Source organism: Embiotoca jacksoni, unplaced genomic scaffold (genome assembly GCF_022577435.1).
Source record: "Embiotoca jacksoni isolate LCO1_2020_lvr unplaced genomic scaffold, fEmbJac1.0.p SCAF_6, whole genome shotgun sequence".
In the NCBI taxonomy this organism is placed as follows: domain Eukaryota; kingdom Metazoa; phylum Chordata; class Actinopteri; family Embiotocidae; genus Embiotoca; species Embiotoca jacksoni.
Window position 1 is genome coordinate 10,593,563 of NW_027185414.1, and position 14,801 is coordinate 10,608,363.

General features: G+C 41.1%; 1 protein-coding gene across 1 annotated transcript; it reads right to left on the reverse strand.

Annotated features, from left to right (window-relative positions):
- Positions 1-559: 559 nt before the first annotated feature.
- Positions 560-14,610, reverse strand: kctd3 (potassium channel tetramerization domain containing 3). The gene is made up of 19 exons (XM_069174032.1): positions 14,177-14,610; positions 13,317-13,370; positions 12,193-12,238; positions 11,598-11,671; positions 11,422-11,480; positions 10,467-10,547; positions 10,131-10,277; positions 9,314-9,404; positions 8,565-8,755; positions 8,216-8,331; positions 7,872-7,959; positions 7,523-7,639; positions 7,146-7,316; positions 6,814-6,969; positions 6,389-6,485; positions 6,112-6,305; positions 5,790-5,928; positions 5,533-5,655; positions 560-4,132 (listed from the first exon to the last, which is right to left on the reverse strand). Exons 1-19 carry the CDS (start codon positions 14,242-14,244, stop codon positions 3,562-3,564), a joined length of 2,583 nt encoding a protein of 860 aa, XP_069030133.1. The 5' UTR covers positions 14,245-14,610; the 3' UTR covers positions 560-3,561.
- Between the last annotated feature and the right edge of the window lie 191 nt (positions 14,611-14,801).

Here is a 14,801-nt window from a genome sequence, read left to right on the forward strand (position 1 = left end):
AACTGCAGTTAATATTCCAACCTGTTTACCATAAAATCATCTTCATTAGGCATCAATGGTTTGTTTGAATTCATCTTGTCAAAAGTTTTCATAAATTTAGGCGTCTCAAATTTCTTAATTACTCTTAATCAATTGTTTATGATCAGAAAACTGGAGTGATGTTTATGGTCCCAGAACAATCTAATACTCTTCAATACAAAGTGTTAAAATATGCATAGAAATATATATATATATTTTTTTTTTTAAAGGAAATGAAGTAAGTAGTTGAATGTTTGCTTTTTTTCTGCCGACTGACAAAGTCAACATGTAAAAATAAAAAATGAAAACTGTCAGAATAAGAAAGACAAGGATGTTCAGTACAGAGAGATGCTTTAGTGAACACAGTTGTCGTTTAAATTGCATGAACACTGTGACTTAGTGTTGATCAGCACTGAAGGCAACTGTAAATTAAATTACAATGTAATGCAGCATTTCTAACACACACACACACACACACACACACACACACACACACACACACACACACACACACAATGTAAAAGAATGACATCGGGGGCAGTTTGAATAAACAGATATGTATTTCTTTTAGCTCGTTAGCATCTGACTGTAATATAATGTAAACATAGCCAGAGAGGAACTGACAGATAAAAACAGACTGCGGACAAACAACTATGTGCTGAAATACACTTTAAACTGAATATTTTTTTTTATATATAAAATAAACACTAGCAAGTTACTGTAATATTAGTCTTCATAGTGCAAGTGCAAATGCAGTTAGGTCCAAGAGCATGGTAACACCATGATAGGCCCGATATGAACAGTTAATGTATCAACGCACCATCACACACATCAATGCATCCATATTAGGATTTTGTTTTGAATATGTAGGTCTACTTTCCGTACAGTTAGTGTATCAAAATTTACATCTTTGTACAAGCAGGGAACATGTGGTCAATTATATTTTTATACTGAAATTATGAGCAAAGAAAGATTTTACAGAGCATTTGGCAAATTAACTGACTAGTTTTGTCCCCACAATAGTTATAACAAAGTACCAGAGATCATCAGCTTGACAGACAAACTGCCGGGTGAAATTCCACAGGGGATCGAAACTGATTTAAACAGCTCACAAATTGATGATGCTAATTAAGGTTGTCATTTTAGAACAAATATATCATAACCAAGGTGCATTGTTCTGGTTTCCTACACAGTTTACACTTATATTTAACTATTGTATGTTTGGAAGTGAAAGCAAAATTGGTTCACCTCAAACTACAGTCAACAAGCTACAGATTGAAAATCGTTCAGGTTTTTGGAAGAGGCTTGGGCCTAGCTATGTCGGGGTTTATTTACAACGTACGACAGGTCATTTAATATGTAATGCCACTCATAAAATTTCATTTGGCCTGTTGCAAATCTATTATAACACAATTCTAGCCAAAGCCAGAATGGACAGGTCCGTCATGAGCTCTACCTTCACAAGCCTTTGGTCACAAAATCCTTTTTTGATTAACACACACGAACAGTTAAATAAGGCACTGCAACAGTCATCAAACACCAGACAGTACATATTAAAACCTCTTTGCAAGGGAGTAAAGTGATGTAGTGTAGGTCCTCGTCATAAACTGAGAGTAGTATTGTGGTGATATTGACAAAACTTAAAAAAATAAATAATTAGTGATTTTGCACAGGCACAACTGTGAGAAAAAAAAAACGGATAACATTTAAACAGGAACACAAATAGATTTGTCTCACTTGTAAACTATATGCACAAATGTCAGCTTTTGCAGCAACAAAGCGTACCAACTGATTTCTCTTCTTTTTTTTTTTAGACATCACCGGAAAATGTATCACTGTATCGACCACAAAACAGCGAAGATTTCCTGTAATTGTTTGCGTGAAATACATTTTTTGAAGCTTTCAAATTCACATTTGAAAATGTTTAGTAAAAATATCTCAACTTGTTTCATTGTTCTTCTCAGTATCAAACGTTGGACACAACAGTTTGTTTTCTGCATCTTTGTTGAGGATCAAGGAGGCTGTTAAAGTATAATTATTATAGAAGTAAATAAATAATGCAATTGGTCTGAAACTTAAAGGTAAAATTCTGACAGCTGAAGTGAGATGCATTCACATGAGGGTTCAGCATTTTTGCAGGCCTTCATCCATGGATATTACCATTAGGAAAGCCGTCCTGTGTTAGCTGCTGCTGCTGCTGTGTCTTAACTCCACTGTTGCATAGTACTGAGCTGTCGACCTACAAACCCTGAAGGTTTTATCACTGAAACTGAAACTGAAAAGTTACTTCACTGTTTGCTGTTTTTTTAGATTTTAGTGTCATTGTTTCAACGACAATAACCACGGTGTCTCCAGCTGCAGCAAAGTATTTGGGGATTCAAGTAGCTGTCGAGGTTCTGGCTAAGGTCACATGTTAAGGTAAGTTGAAGTAAAAATCTACTGCACCACAAATTGCACATTTTGCCAGAGATATCACAGTGATATCACGAGCTCCGTCTTTGAAAAGGTTCTGATCACTTTGACAAATCTATATAGACCTAGTGTCAAAAAGATCAGTTGATCATTAAGGTCAACAACCAGAAAGGCTCTCAGATGGTAGGATTTGCTGCTTGTATGTCATTGTAAGTCAAATATGTTTGTGATAGGTAACATGTTATTGACTAAAACAAATATATATATATTTTTTTTTTAAATGCTTATTTGATAATGGAAATAATTGTGAATTGAAAATCTTAAAAAATGTGAAATGAGTAAGTTTAAATGGTTTTGATCAGGTTCAGAACAAAGTCATTACTACCAGACTACAAATCTATAAACCAGCTGATAACACAACCAGCGGTGCCTTCATTAATTCCACTGTTAACACCATTGTGCTGTGGTATCTTATTTATCTTTTTTTATGATGGACTTTGAGGAGTTCGTGTATTCGGTCTAAACTTATCTGTGACCTAACAAACAGGCGGCAACAAGACACTCTTGACTGTTCCCATAGTTAATGTGTGTTTCCTTCAGAAACATCAACACAGGAAGAGAAAACAATTTCTGCAGTTATTCAGGAGTGGGCAGGCCAGTTACCATCTGACCGATGCCTTAAATTTAAAGGTGCTGACATCATGACCCATCTGGTAAGACAATTAAAACAAACACTAAAAGCAGACAGATAGCAGGAGTTCCAGTCGCACCCAACAGTGATAAAAGTGAAATCTTTCACAAGTCAAAAACAAAATGCCTTCCAGTTGATTGAGATATGCTGTTGGCATTGGGATGTTGTAACTGCTTCTTCATGTTGGACTCGGTAAAACGTGGTGTCGCTCCTGTTTTGTGGGGTCCGAAAAGAAAAAAAAAACATCCTGAACTGTATTTAGATAAAAAAAAAAATTTTAAAAATTTAAAAAAAAAAAGAGTGGGGTTTGTAGCAGAAGGTTGTTTTTGCGTTCCTCTTTTGCTGTTATGTTCACCCCTCATCTCCAAAATAATCACTCCTGTGTGCAGGATGCCTCAACAAGATAATTCCACCTATTGGGATGAAGAGGAGAGCCGCTCTCACAGGCTGCTGTCCTGACTGGATGAGTCTGGTGCCAGCTTCTTGTGTCGCGGCGAGGTGGACGCAGATAGTTTAGTTGGGGAAGGGGAGGCATTTGAAGATGAGTCGCTGCCACCGCCTTCGGATCCAGAGGGGAGGGAGGAGAGGTGTGGGACTGGGGGAGCCCTCTTCTTCCCTAGAAAGCCTCCATCTAGTACCCCCCTCTTCCTCACACCTCCATCCACCTTCCCCCCGTCTCCCCCTGCTCCTACACCCTCTCCTTCCTCTGGCTGAGGAAGCACCTTTCGTCTCACGTCACCTCCAGGAATTGGACTGTCTGGAGGTTGCCGTGGAGATTCGTGACTAACCTCTACCTTTGCCCCGCCAGTCATGGCTCCGACAACTGTGTTAGAGCTTGCAGTGGTCATTCGGGAAGCCCAGAGCTCCATGACTGAAGCTCTCCTCTCACTGTCTTCAGGCCCAAAGTCACAGAGGGAACGGCGAGCTTCGAGGGTCTGGCTGGGGCCATGAGCGGACATCTGGTTATTGCTGTCCAAGGCACCACGACTTAGGCTGAAGTTCTGGAAGTCTCTATGGAAAGATATAACTGGGTCAGTTACAGGAGGATAGGTGTGCGGTGCGATGAAAACGTTCAGAGACTGTTTCTGATGCGCAAGAACGGGGTGCAGTGCGGTACTGTGCACGGAGCAGAGGGAAGCTATAACCTAAGTGAGTAAACGTTCCAAGTAAGGCCGTTTGATCAACATCTGCTCCTGAGCTTCACACGCTTGTGAGCGCATTTGCGATTTCACCATGGACTTGAGCAGAAAGTGCACATCTCAACACGTGTAGCACAGGTGGTGATTAAGCAATGTAACTTTGAATTCTTACTCATGAAGGTTACAGTTTCCTCCCGCTCCGTGCCGATGATTTTGCTGCACTTTGTTCGTGTGCAACAGGAACAGTCTCTGAACGTTTTGTAACTCAACATAATGCAGACAAGGATAACTCAGCATTTTGAAAGCTTAAATGCATAGAACAAAACAACATAATCGGATTATTATCAGGAGGGCAAGCAGGGAGACCGTGTTTCAAAACCAGGTGCGAGTGGTGTTTCTTCAGCTTCTGGAGAGCTCAGCCACTGCAGAGTTTCCATCTGTCCCTGCTCTGTCCAAACTCAACAAGCTCTTCATTTGTTAAATACACTCGACCCCCTTTAATCCAGTGTGGGTAGATCACAGGAAGAGGAAAAAGTGCTCGGGCTTCTCAGATCAAGGAGCACCACTGTAACGGTCCAGTAATCTAAATTCAATTTAAAAAGAAAAAACAACTCTTATCCTCACTTTCCCTTGATGGTGTTAGTCAAAGCTAATACATTTTGTTTTATTTGTTTCAAGTTTTGACATGGCTGAGATTTCAGCCACCACCTCGATACAATAAAGAATCTTCTTTGTAGAAAGTCTTTGTTGCTCCAGATAATCCACGAAAGTCTCTTAAAGATTGCAATTTAGTTGAGTTTAGGAAAAAAATCATGGTTTGGGTTCAAATAAGTGCGTTTCTTACACAAGTTATGTCATGTAAATAATGTGACTTGTGTTACGTGAAGTCCATGACGTAAGTAACATTACATGCACAGCGAACGTTAAATACTTTATGTAATTTAAGTAAGTCTATGCTGACTTTTGATTTCGCACGCAACACGAGCAGCGTTCTCCTGGGTCTAATCCACCCAATGACCTCCGACCTACTCCTCATGCAGACTTTTTCGCGTTTCATACTCCACCGCCTGACTTCCTCCTTTGCGCCCGGCACAATTACTCTGACCAATACAGGTCTCAATCAAAGTAAATACGGGTTGTTTTAACACCCTTCAACAATAGAGCAGTGTTGTCGTCCTCGGTGTGACGAAGAAGTAGTGGGTGGTAGTTACAACTTAATTGATCTGAGCCCTTACAGTATCCGTAAGAACAGTATGATCAATGTTATTTCACCGGTAGCTGTGGAAGGACTCAGTTCGACGAGCGCGGGCCAGTAGAGGGCTCTCTCTGTAAGGTCGGACAGCTCCGTAAGTAGCCTGGCTCTCGGGGATGGGCTCCTGGGCCTGTAACTGCAGACTGACGTCGATGAGAGCGAGAGAGAGAGAGAGAGAGAGAGAGAGACGGGAGTCACGTCCTCTGACACTTCAGACTGTGTATGTCGGTCGGTAACCTTAAGAGCACGGCGTGGTGCGGCGTATTGTCTCTCTAACCTCGAGCAGGACTCTCGGAGGCGTGTGTGGTGTAGCATGGAGGGGGCGGGGCTAATGCTCGGCGTTGCGCAGCGAGAGGTGCTGAGGTCACACTGGTCCAGCAGCTGTAGCAGCTCCTCCTCTGTAGGCCCACCTACGTCTATCAAACACGGGAGCAGCGTCAGAACACAAATACAGTATGTCATTAAAAAAAAAAAAACAATCACATTGGATCTGCTGGGCAGTGTGCATCCTCTCTTTTCTCCCCATGCACACGTTTGGCTCTTTCTATCGGTGTCTGAGCTTCTCCTACTTCTCCCACCACCGGCCTCTCTTTCCTCACCGTCTTTCTTCCTCTCCTCTCCTTTGTTCGCCGTGTCCATCGCAGTCGTCAGGTCCCACATTTGGATGCTGCCGTTGCCTTGGCCAGTGAACAGGTAACGCCGAGGTCGGGATCCCATTCGACTTGAACCTTCGCACTCCCGTACCATGAAGCAAGAGATGGTGGTGCCATCCACTGACTGCACCTCGCAGATCCTGACGCACACGAATGTAAAAATGACACTTGAATCCCATTTTACGACACACAGGAGCAGAGAGTTATATGGAGGATATTGTACCTTTTTCCAGTTGAAGAGAGTCTCACAAACAGTTTGTTGGTAATGGGGATGACCTTCTGGATGAAAACTTGCTGATCATCTCTCTCTCCAAATGGACCTGAGAGAAGAAATCATGCCAGCTCAGCTTGGCATCTTTCATCCAGTGTCAATGCTTCATTTACTTTTGTGTCACTTTAAGAATATGCACCAGCTTTTTGATGGAATTTGATGTGATAAGTATTAAAAATGTGGCGAACAGCTGGTAACAGATTTATCACATCTGCACGTTGTGTATCTGTTATCTCCTGAATTTGAAAGACAAGATCCACCCTTTACTCCTGATGTCAATCCTGAATCTGTCTCAGACAATCCCTGCCGAGAAATGCATCTGTCCTTTTCTGTCTGTATTTCCAGGTTGTATTTCCTTCCCTTCTTAACTCACCCACCTATGTCATTCCCAGAGCAGTAGCTCCCGTGGCTCTCCGTCTCCTCCAGGGACAGTATCTTGAAGGAAGCCAGAGGGGTGGAGCCCGGCTGTGTGGAGATCATCCCCCTGAAGCGCGTCACCGTCCACGTCCGGACGTGGTTGTTGTCCGCACACACTGACACACAAAAGCACAGAATACATCCAGGTATGCAACAATGAACACACAGGAGATTATCTTTTACTGTTAACAGCCTGCACTCGTACTGTTATCTTGTATAATCCTCTATTGCCTGCACTTCTTATCAAGCATCCCTCCATCAGCAGGAGCACCGGCAGCGTCACCTTCCTCACCTGATACCAGATGTTTCTCAGACAACATAATCTTTGTCACTGGGCTCCTGTGCACTGTGAACGTCTGAAAGAGCTGCGGCCCCGATCCGACCGTCTCGGGGTGTTGCACGATCACCCTCACTGCACCGCTGCTCGTCCCGTAGGCTATCTCTATCCAGTTCCCGCTGACACCTGAGGGCATAGACAGGCCAGGGGAGACAAAACAATGTGATTAGTTTTACATCTAAAACTGTCTGTTTAAATCCAGGGAGGTGAAACAGAAGAGGTGAACAGAACTGAAACAATAAAAATTTTTAAAAAAGGAGACAACTGTCAGGTATATGCAAGAATACAAGTTCTCCTTCTAATGTTTGGAGGAGAAGAACTTGCGTACTCACTGGTTTTGGGTGTGAGGTAGACAGACAGTGCCGTGATGGCATCATTTGAAGGGTCATGATAAAGCTCAGTCACCAAAAGATCATTGTCCTTCATCCTCAGTGGGAACTTTTGCATGTCTGTAAAGAGGAGGAAGCAGTTTATGAAATGTGGATGAAATGTAAATCCAGTTATCAATCCCTTGAGTCCAAATTATTAACAAAGGACTTTTAGTAAAAACAAATCACCATGGAGGTTTTATAAGTATTATAGGATCTGTAATTATACAGTCATATATATAAACTATAGATATACCTGTCTGTGTCAAGTAACACACAACAAGTATCACTGTGTGCGTGCGTGCGTAGCTACCTATGTAGTAGATGGAGCCATTGTTGCAGCCCAGTAGCAGGAAGGATCCTGCCGTGTCACAGCTGGTGATGGGAACAACATCTTGAACCTACAAAACACAAAAAAAAAATGAGCTCACAGTCAGTTCAGTGTTGATGTCTCCATAGTATATAGTATAAATATGCACATCCAATAGTTAGTGAATGTGTTGTCATGTTGTAAACTCACTCACTGAGGCAGATCACCTCTAAACAATGTACAGTATACTCATCTTTACAAAAAAAAATATAAACACAAATAAAGGGAACCACAAACACCCGCCCTTCCTCCCCTTCTCTTACTTAAACGTGCATGCGCCCTCCTACCTGCCAGTGTTGCGTGACGGCGTTCCACACCCCCACCTTCCCTGTATGGCTGGTAGCTACCAGCTGGTTCCCGATGAAGAAGAGATCATCAACAGGTACACCAAGACTGAATACACCTGGTGCAGCGGGTACAGAGAATGAGAGGAAACAGCATTCATGTGGGAGCGTGGTGCATTTACGCCAAAGGTGGATTCATTAAGAATGCAGGAGGTCTTAGGGCACACACATCAGTAAGGTGGTGGGAATACATAATACTAAAACTACATACACATTCTCTAGAACATCCTGTATTGACAGTATTTATTTGAATTCCCTGACTGAACCAGAGTTTTTAGACGTTGTAACCTACCAATCTCATTCCCACTGCCTCCGTCCTGGATACTCCAGAGAATGATGTTGCTTTCAGAGGCGGCAGCCACCATCTTATCCTTGTCTCCGTGCGGGCCACCCACCACCTTGGCATTCAGCGCAATACGTTCAATGGTCCAGTCAAGGTAGGGGGAGGAAAACACCTGCTGCCATCCAGATGATTCCTTTATCCTGTAGTGTAGAGCACGCACATACATTCTTCTCTGACTTTATATTTCGGGTTTTTTTCAGGATTTGCTGTAATACAGTTCTTTATAACTTCTAAGTAAAGATCAGTGGTGAACAAGCTTCTAAGCTTTGACAAGTTGGATTTTTGCGGGAGGAAAGAGGTCTGTGTGGGAGAAATACGAGTTTCCATGTGCGAGTGGACAACAATCATTGTGGCATACATAGTTGATTTTTGATTCTTTATTACTTTTTCACTCTTATCACACAGGTTCAATTGTTTCCTTGCTTTGTCATGAAAAAAACGGACATTCACGAGAACAAACTACATTTTGTCCTAAAATGTTTACTTTTATAAAAACAAATAGCCAACTAAATCCTGACTGTACATGTATATAGTGAAAGATGACAGCTTGAATGTTGGTACAGATACAGTATATAGTCAGAAATGTGAGACACAAGAGACAATGACTCCATCCCATCATAGATAATTTGAAGCCTCCCACTCGTGAACTAGAGCTGGATGTGAATTGTTTTAAACAAACCACACAGTGGCAGTATTACCTGTAGCAGATTACAAAGTGTGCATAAGCTGCTACAATCCAGTTGTGATGTCCCGCTATAATCAACACTTTCCTAGGGTCAACGATGGGACCTACACACACAAACAGAATACACATGAACACGCTTCTTTTTCAGCATGATGATCAGACTTAACTGCCATTTTGTTTTTCATCTTAATAGTCATTGTTTCTCATTTTCTGAATGGCGCATGTCTAGAAGCGGGCATGTCCTCTTTGTTTATTGCAGCTCACTTTATTCTGTGACATCATCATCAGCCGGGAGCAGGCTGATGCGAAACTAGGCTACTTCAGTCCGTGCTGTTAGTCAGCGCTCTAAAAGGATGTCAGGTCACATTAGCCACAGCATTAATGCACACTCACAGAAACACACACACACACACACACACACACACACACACACACACACACACACACACACACACACACACACACACACACACACACACACACACGCAGGCAAAAGCAGTAAATACTGCATACTATACTCTGTTACTGACACAGATCCAGATGTGGCACACATATGGACATAGACAAACCCCGACAGGACTGGTATGCGTGCTGTAGCACATGCAGGAGACACACCATTTGTGAAGGGAGGCAGAAGGCAGACAGTGCAGCAGGATGTGGACTTCTAGTCCTTCTGGCATGTCAAAATAAAAGTCACTGCAACATTTGCTACTTGCTTTTTTATGTTAAGATGAAACTGGCAGCTACCCGTGTATAAAACCTACAGATTATCATCGGTATCTATCTTTTGAATCTAGACACACCTCATAAGGCTTTTCCAGGCTACTTACCCTGTTTGTGATTGCCGTCTGTTCCAGGTGAGCCAGGGAAGGAGGTGTGAGGCAGAGGACCGACCCGGGTGAAGCCTTCTGCTCCACTCGGACCCGGCCGCTCATCACAGGCTGCTGAGGGAGGGTTCGACTTCCGGGCGGGGATGGCTGTCAAAGAAAAATTCGCTCGAATTTATTAATTCGTTTTTTCTGATGATTTGTTTTTATACTATTCTGTGACTCATTTTCCATTCAGAAAATTATTTTGTGAAACCTCAATAGAAGTATTGTTTTGATAACTAATTGTTTCACTTATTATCAGTTCATTTTCTGCATCGCTCGGTTTCATGTCCTTACCTGGGGGTGGCAGGTAACCATGGAAGAGAACACTACCGCATGATGAGCGGTCCAGTTCCTCACACAGCAGCAGGCGCCGCACTGCGCACACACACACACACACACACACACACACAGGTACAGACACAACCACACATGAAAACAACAATCAGTCTATTACGATCAGAATAACTTGATAGTTTTTTTATTTTATTTTTATTAAGTGACACCTTTAATAACTGTAAAACATGAAAACAAAGTATGATTTTTTTTTTAATGGATGACTATATTAACTGATGCTGATAGAGTGTTTTACAGATTTGTAGTTGATGAATATTATCATAAGTTCTTTGTTTTTTATTATTTTATTGATTATTTATATTAATTCTCATACACTTATTTCCTTCATTTATTTTGACAAGGTCAATGAGAAACTACACGAGTGATTAGATTCTGTCTTTGAGTTGTAGTAAGCCGCTATGGTTGAAATTGTATGTAATTACTTTGCATAATAGCATCTTAGGCTTTGTAAGTAGGTGATAAGTTACACAAAGGTAACTTTCCCATTCAACTGGCAGACAATGTAGGGAAGTTACAAACACTGAAACAGGATGTAAAACAAAATTAGAGCACATGGAACTAACGGTATTGAGGTTTTGCCTTCGGCCACGTTGAATTTGAAGCTCAAACAACACTTAACATTTTAGGACAACTTTCCCTTTAACGGCAGAAGCTTCTTTTCACTGTAGCGGTTCAAACTGTTCCCAAAAAAAACCCCACACACTCAGCAGTTATCCAATACCTGCTGATGCTGTAGACACGCAGTGACTGCTGACAAATCTTGCAACAGAAATGTACTGGCTACAGAACAAACCTGATACAAGGCAGGTGCAGTATACGGTTTCTGCAATGTTTATACGCATCGTTATTTGTGTTAAGAACACAGCTGCTACTTCCATTTCCTCTTAAAACATACCTAAAGGAGTAATCCCGTAGAACTCTGCTTCATGTCGCAGGATGCTGATGTTTACTCCCCTACAGAGAGACAAAAGCAGCATATGTATTCTTTAAGGCCCTGGTTACGAACCAACATAATTTCACCCTGAAATAAACAGTCATGGGTATTTTCCTAATCTTGTCATGACTCCTTACCGGAGGTCCAGTTCTTTGGTTCGGAGGAAATTCAAAATTGGTGCAAAAGCTGTAGGGTCTCTGTCAATAAATATCTGAAAGTGAGAAATTTTGTTAACAACTGAGAAAGAGTTATTGCTGCTGTTTTAAAATCCTGTTGTTTACATTAAGCCCAGCTGAATGGAGTTAACTTAAAATGAACAAGCAATTTTTTTAAATAATAGATTAATGGTTTAAAGGTAATCCATTTCTCAATTTTTCACCTCGTTCGCTGAGAAGCTGTGATTGACATTTCTTTTTGTTTTCAAATATTTTCTAGATGTCACAATTTAGTTTTTACAAATAAGGGAATAATCAAGAGGTTGCAGCTCCAAGCCAAACAGTGCATCATCCAACAACAAACAAGTAGATCAATTTAATGATGTCTCATATGGTCTAATTTTATTTGTTCTTGTCAACATGGCATCTTAGCATCGTGCATCATATTTCAGGAAGTTGCAGTAACAGAATAAATGTCATGTCTCAGCTGGAAGCTTTCAGAGAGTTCTTCTGATGTCAGATGTGCTATGCACATACTGTCCTAGTTTTGGAAAAAGAAGTAACGGAGGATACTCACAGCTCCAGTTTCATCCCGAAGAGTGGATATCCTTCCACTCAGTAAACTGGAAAGCGCGCGCACACACACACACACACACACACACACACACACACAGAGTTCTCCAGTTAGCACAAGTACTTCTCCATTTCCATTTACCAGCTGTGTAACCACTACCTGCAATTACTAACAAATACTTTGCCAACCTGTTTGACGCTCTAGTCCACATTGTTACTACACCAGTATGTGTTGCTGTTAACTGTGACGGTTGTGCAGATTCAAGAGTCTGTATGAAAAATGTCTGCATGAATGTAAACTGCAGACAGCTGTGAGCAGAGAGACTGACTGACAGGCAGGCAGGCAGACAGGTGCGCTGGCAGACAGTCTGACAAGCATTTACTCTACTCGCTCAGCTGTTGTCAAACTTTTAGCTCAGTCCAGTGTTTCAGTTTGTTACAACTGCGGTCTTTGCACAGCCCCAATTGGCTGTTTTACTTTAACTTTGGCTCCTCTCTAGCGGTACAATCACATTTAAATTACTCACTAAAAACATTTGAAAACACACTTAGGCCCAAACATATTTTCTTAGTCAATGTACTTTAAGGACTGTTTCTAAACCCCAGAAAGGGGACTTTCACAGTGTTCACAATAAATATTGATTGAAAACACGATATAAGACTTTAACCACAATACAATTGGAAAACAGAAGTTATTCTATTGTGAAAGTACAGCAGCTGACTTAAATTTGTAAAGCTTTTTCCAGTAACAGCAGACTGTAATTGTAATCCCCTGATATTTTCCATCACCAGAATAGTAGAAGTACGAGGCACAACAGAGACGCAATAATGGAACATACCTACTTAACATTAATTATGTAATACGAATTTCATTTTTACTGAGTGATGAGTGCAACGTAGCATGTTTACTGAGCCTTTACTCAGTCTTTACTCATCTGACTCCCGACATACTGCAGCATTAGTGCAGTTGCAATTTCACAATGCGTCCAGAAGAGCATATAATATTATTATTATTATTATTATTATTATTATTATTATTATTATTATTATTTATCATTAGGAGGAATGGCATGGACGTATTAAGGAGGCTTTTGAAAAGAGTCAAAATGCTGGCAAAATGTCACCAACCTTGAGAAGAAAGAGTCTGGGATCCACATGAGAGTCTGTCTGGAGGTGCTGAACCTGTAAAGTCACAATTACACGATTATAACAAACCAGTGGTGGAAGAAGTACTCAGACCTTTTACTTAAATAAAAGTAGTAATACCACAATGAAAAAAAGTTTCCATTACAAGTAGAAGTCCTGAATTCAGAATTTTATTCAAGTAAAAGTATATCAAAGTCAGCAGAATGTACTATCACTAGTACTAAGTACTCATGATGCAAAATGACAGCGCAAATTTCAACACGTGATACTGTTGAATAGTTTAATCTACTTATAACAAGTCATGTATTACAAATTGATCATATAGTGTGTGTATAACAATAATCTAAAAAGTAACTATTAACTGTATCTGTGACGCGAATATGGTGAAGTACAAAATAGGCCTACATACAGTAGCCTATAGTTTTTTCACTGTAATATAGTATCATTGAGGTATACATGAAATAGAAGTATTCAAGTAAAGTACAAGTACTTCTAAAGTGTACTTAAGTACAACACTTGGGTAAATGTGCATTTACTTTCCACCACTGTTACAAAGTCTGTCTTATGAAACATTTTTATTGAAAACACTCACTAATGTGGCTCGAGTAAAACAATTGATGAAGAATGTAAATGTTTAGTGTGTACACTTAAAATTATTCAGAAACTCCTGTTTGTAAGAATTAATGATGAAGTACACAACCTTTGTTTGTCGTGTCTACTTTCAGGTACATCCATGGTTGCTTGGCCATGCAGATATTATCACACACACGTAGCCAAGAGCTCAAATTTCCCAAATGATGATCATCATCATCCGCCGAGGTGTCCTGCTTGACGGAGCTTACCTCGTCCCACCGACGTTTAACTGGATGATCTCCCCCATCCCAGTTAAATTGTTCCCATTCGTGGCCATGATGACTGAGCTGAACCAGCGAGTTGTTGTCCGGAGAAGTCCCGGTTCTGTTATAATCGTTTCTGTCACGAAGGCTAGCTTGCTAGCGCTGCTCTCCCCCAGCTGATGCCCCGACTCCTCAGCCTCACGGCCGCTGCCTCGTCCATTAAAACACCAGTTTATATGGGACCGATGTGGACTGCGTTTCTGTCGTTGAGCTTCCGCATAGTGGACGAAAAGAGGCAGCGGGAATTTTTTTTTTATTATTTATTTATTTATTTATTTTTATCCAAAAAGGCAGCCTAACAAGAATCCCTTTATTTTCCAGCGGGCTCGTTTGCATCACTGCCTTGAATATAAATCGCGGATATCAGCTTGCGCAGAATTTTAGCAACGTGAAACAGCTGTACGGTCCGTTTACAAGAGAGTTCCCCGCTGACCATTTCCGGCTTCGCGGAAACACGTCTCGTCAACTCTTCTTTTTGATTTAAAAAAAACAAAACAATACTTAAATCCAGTCAAACGACATAAAATACGCGTGTTTATTAAATTACCGAAATGTTGACGTGAGATATCGA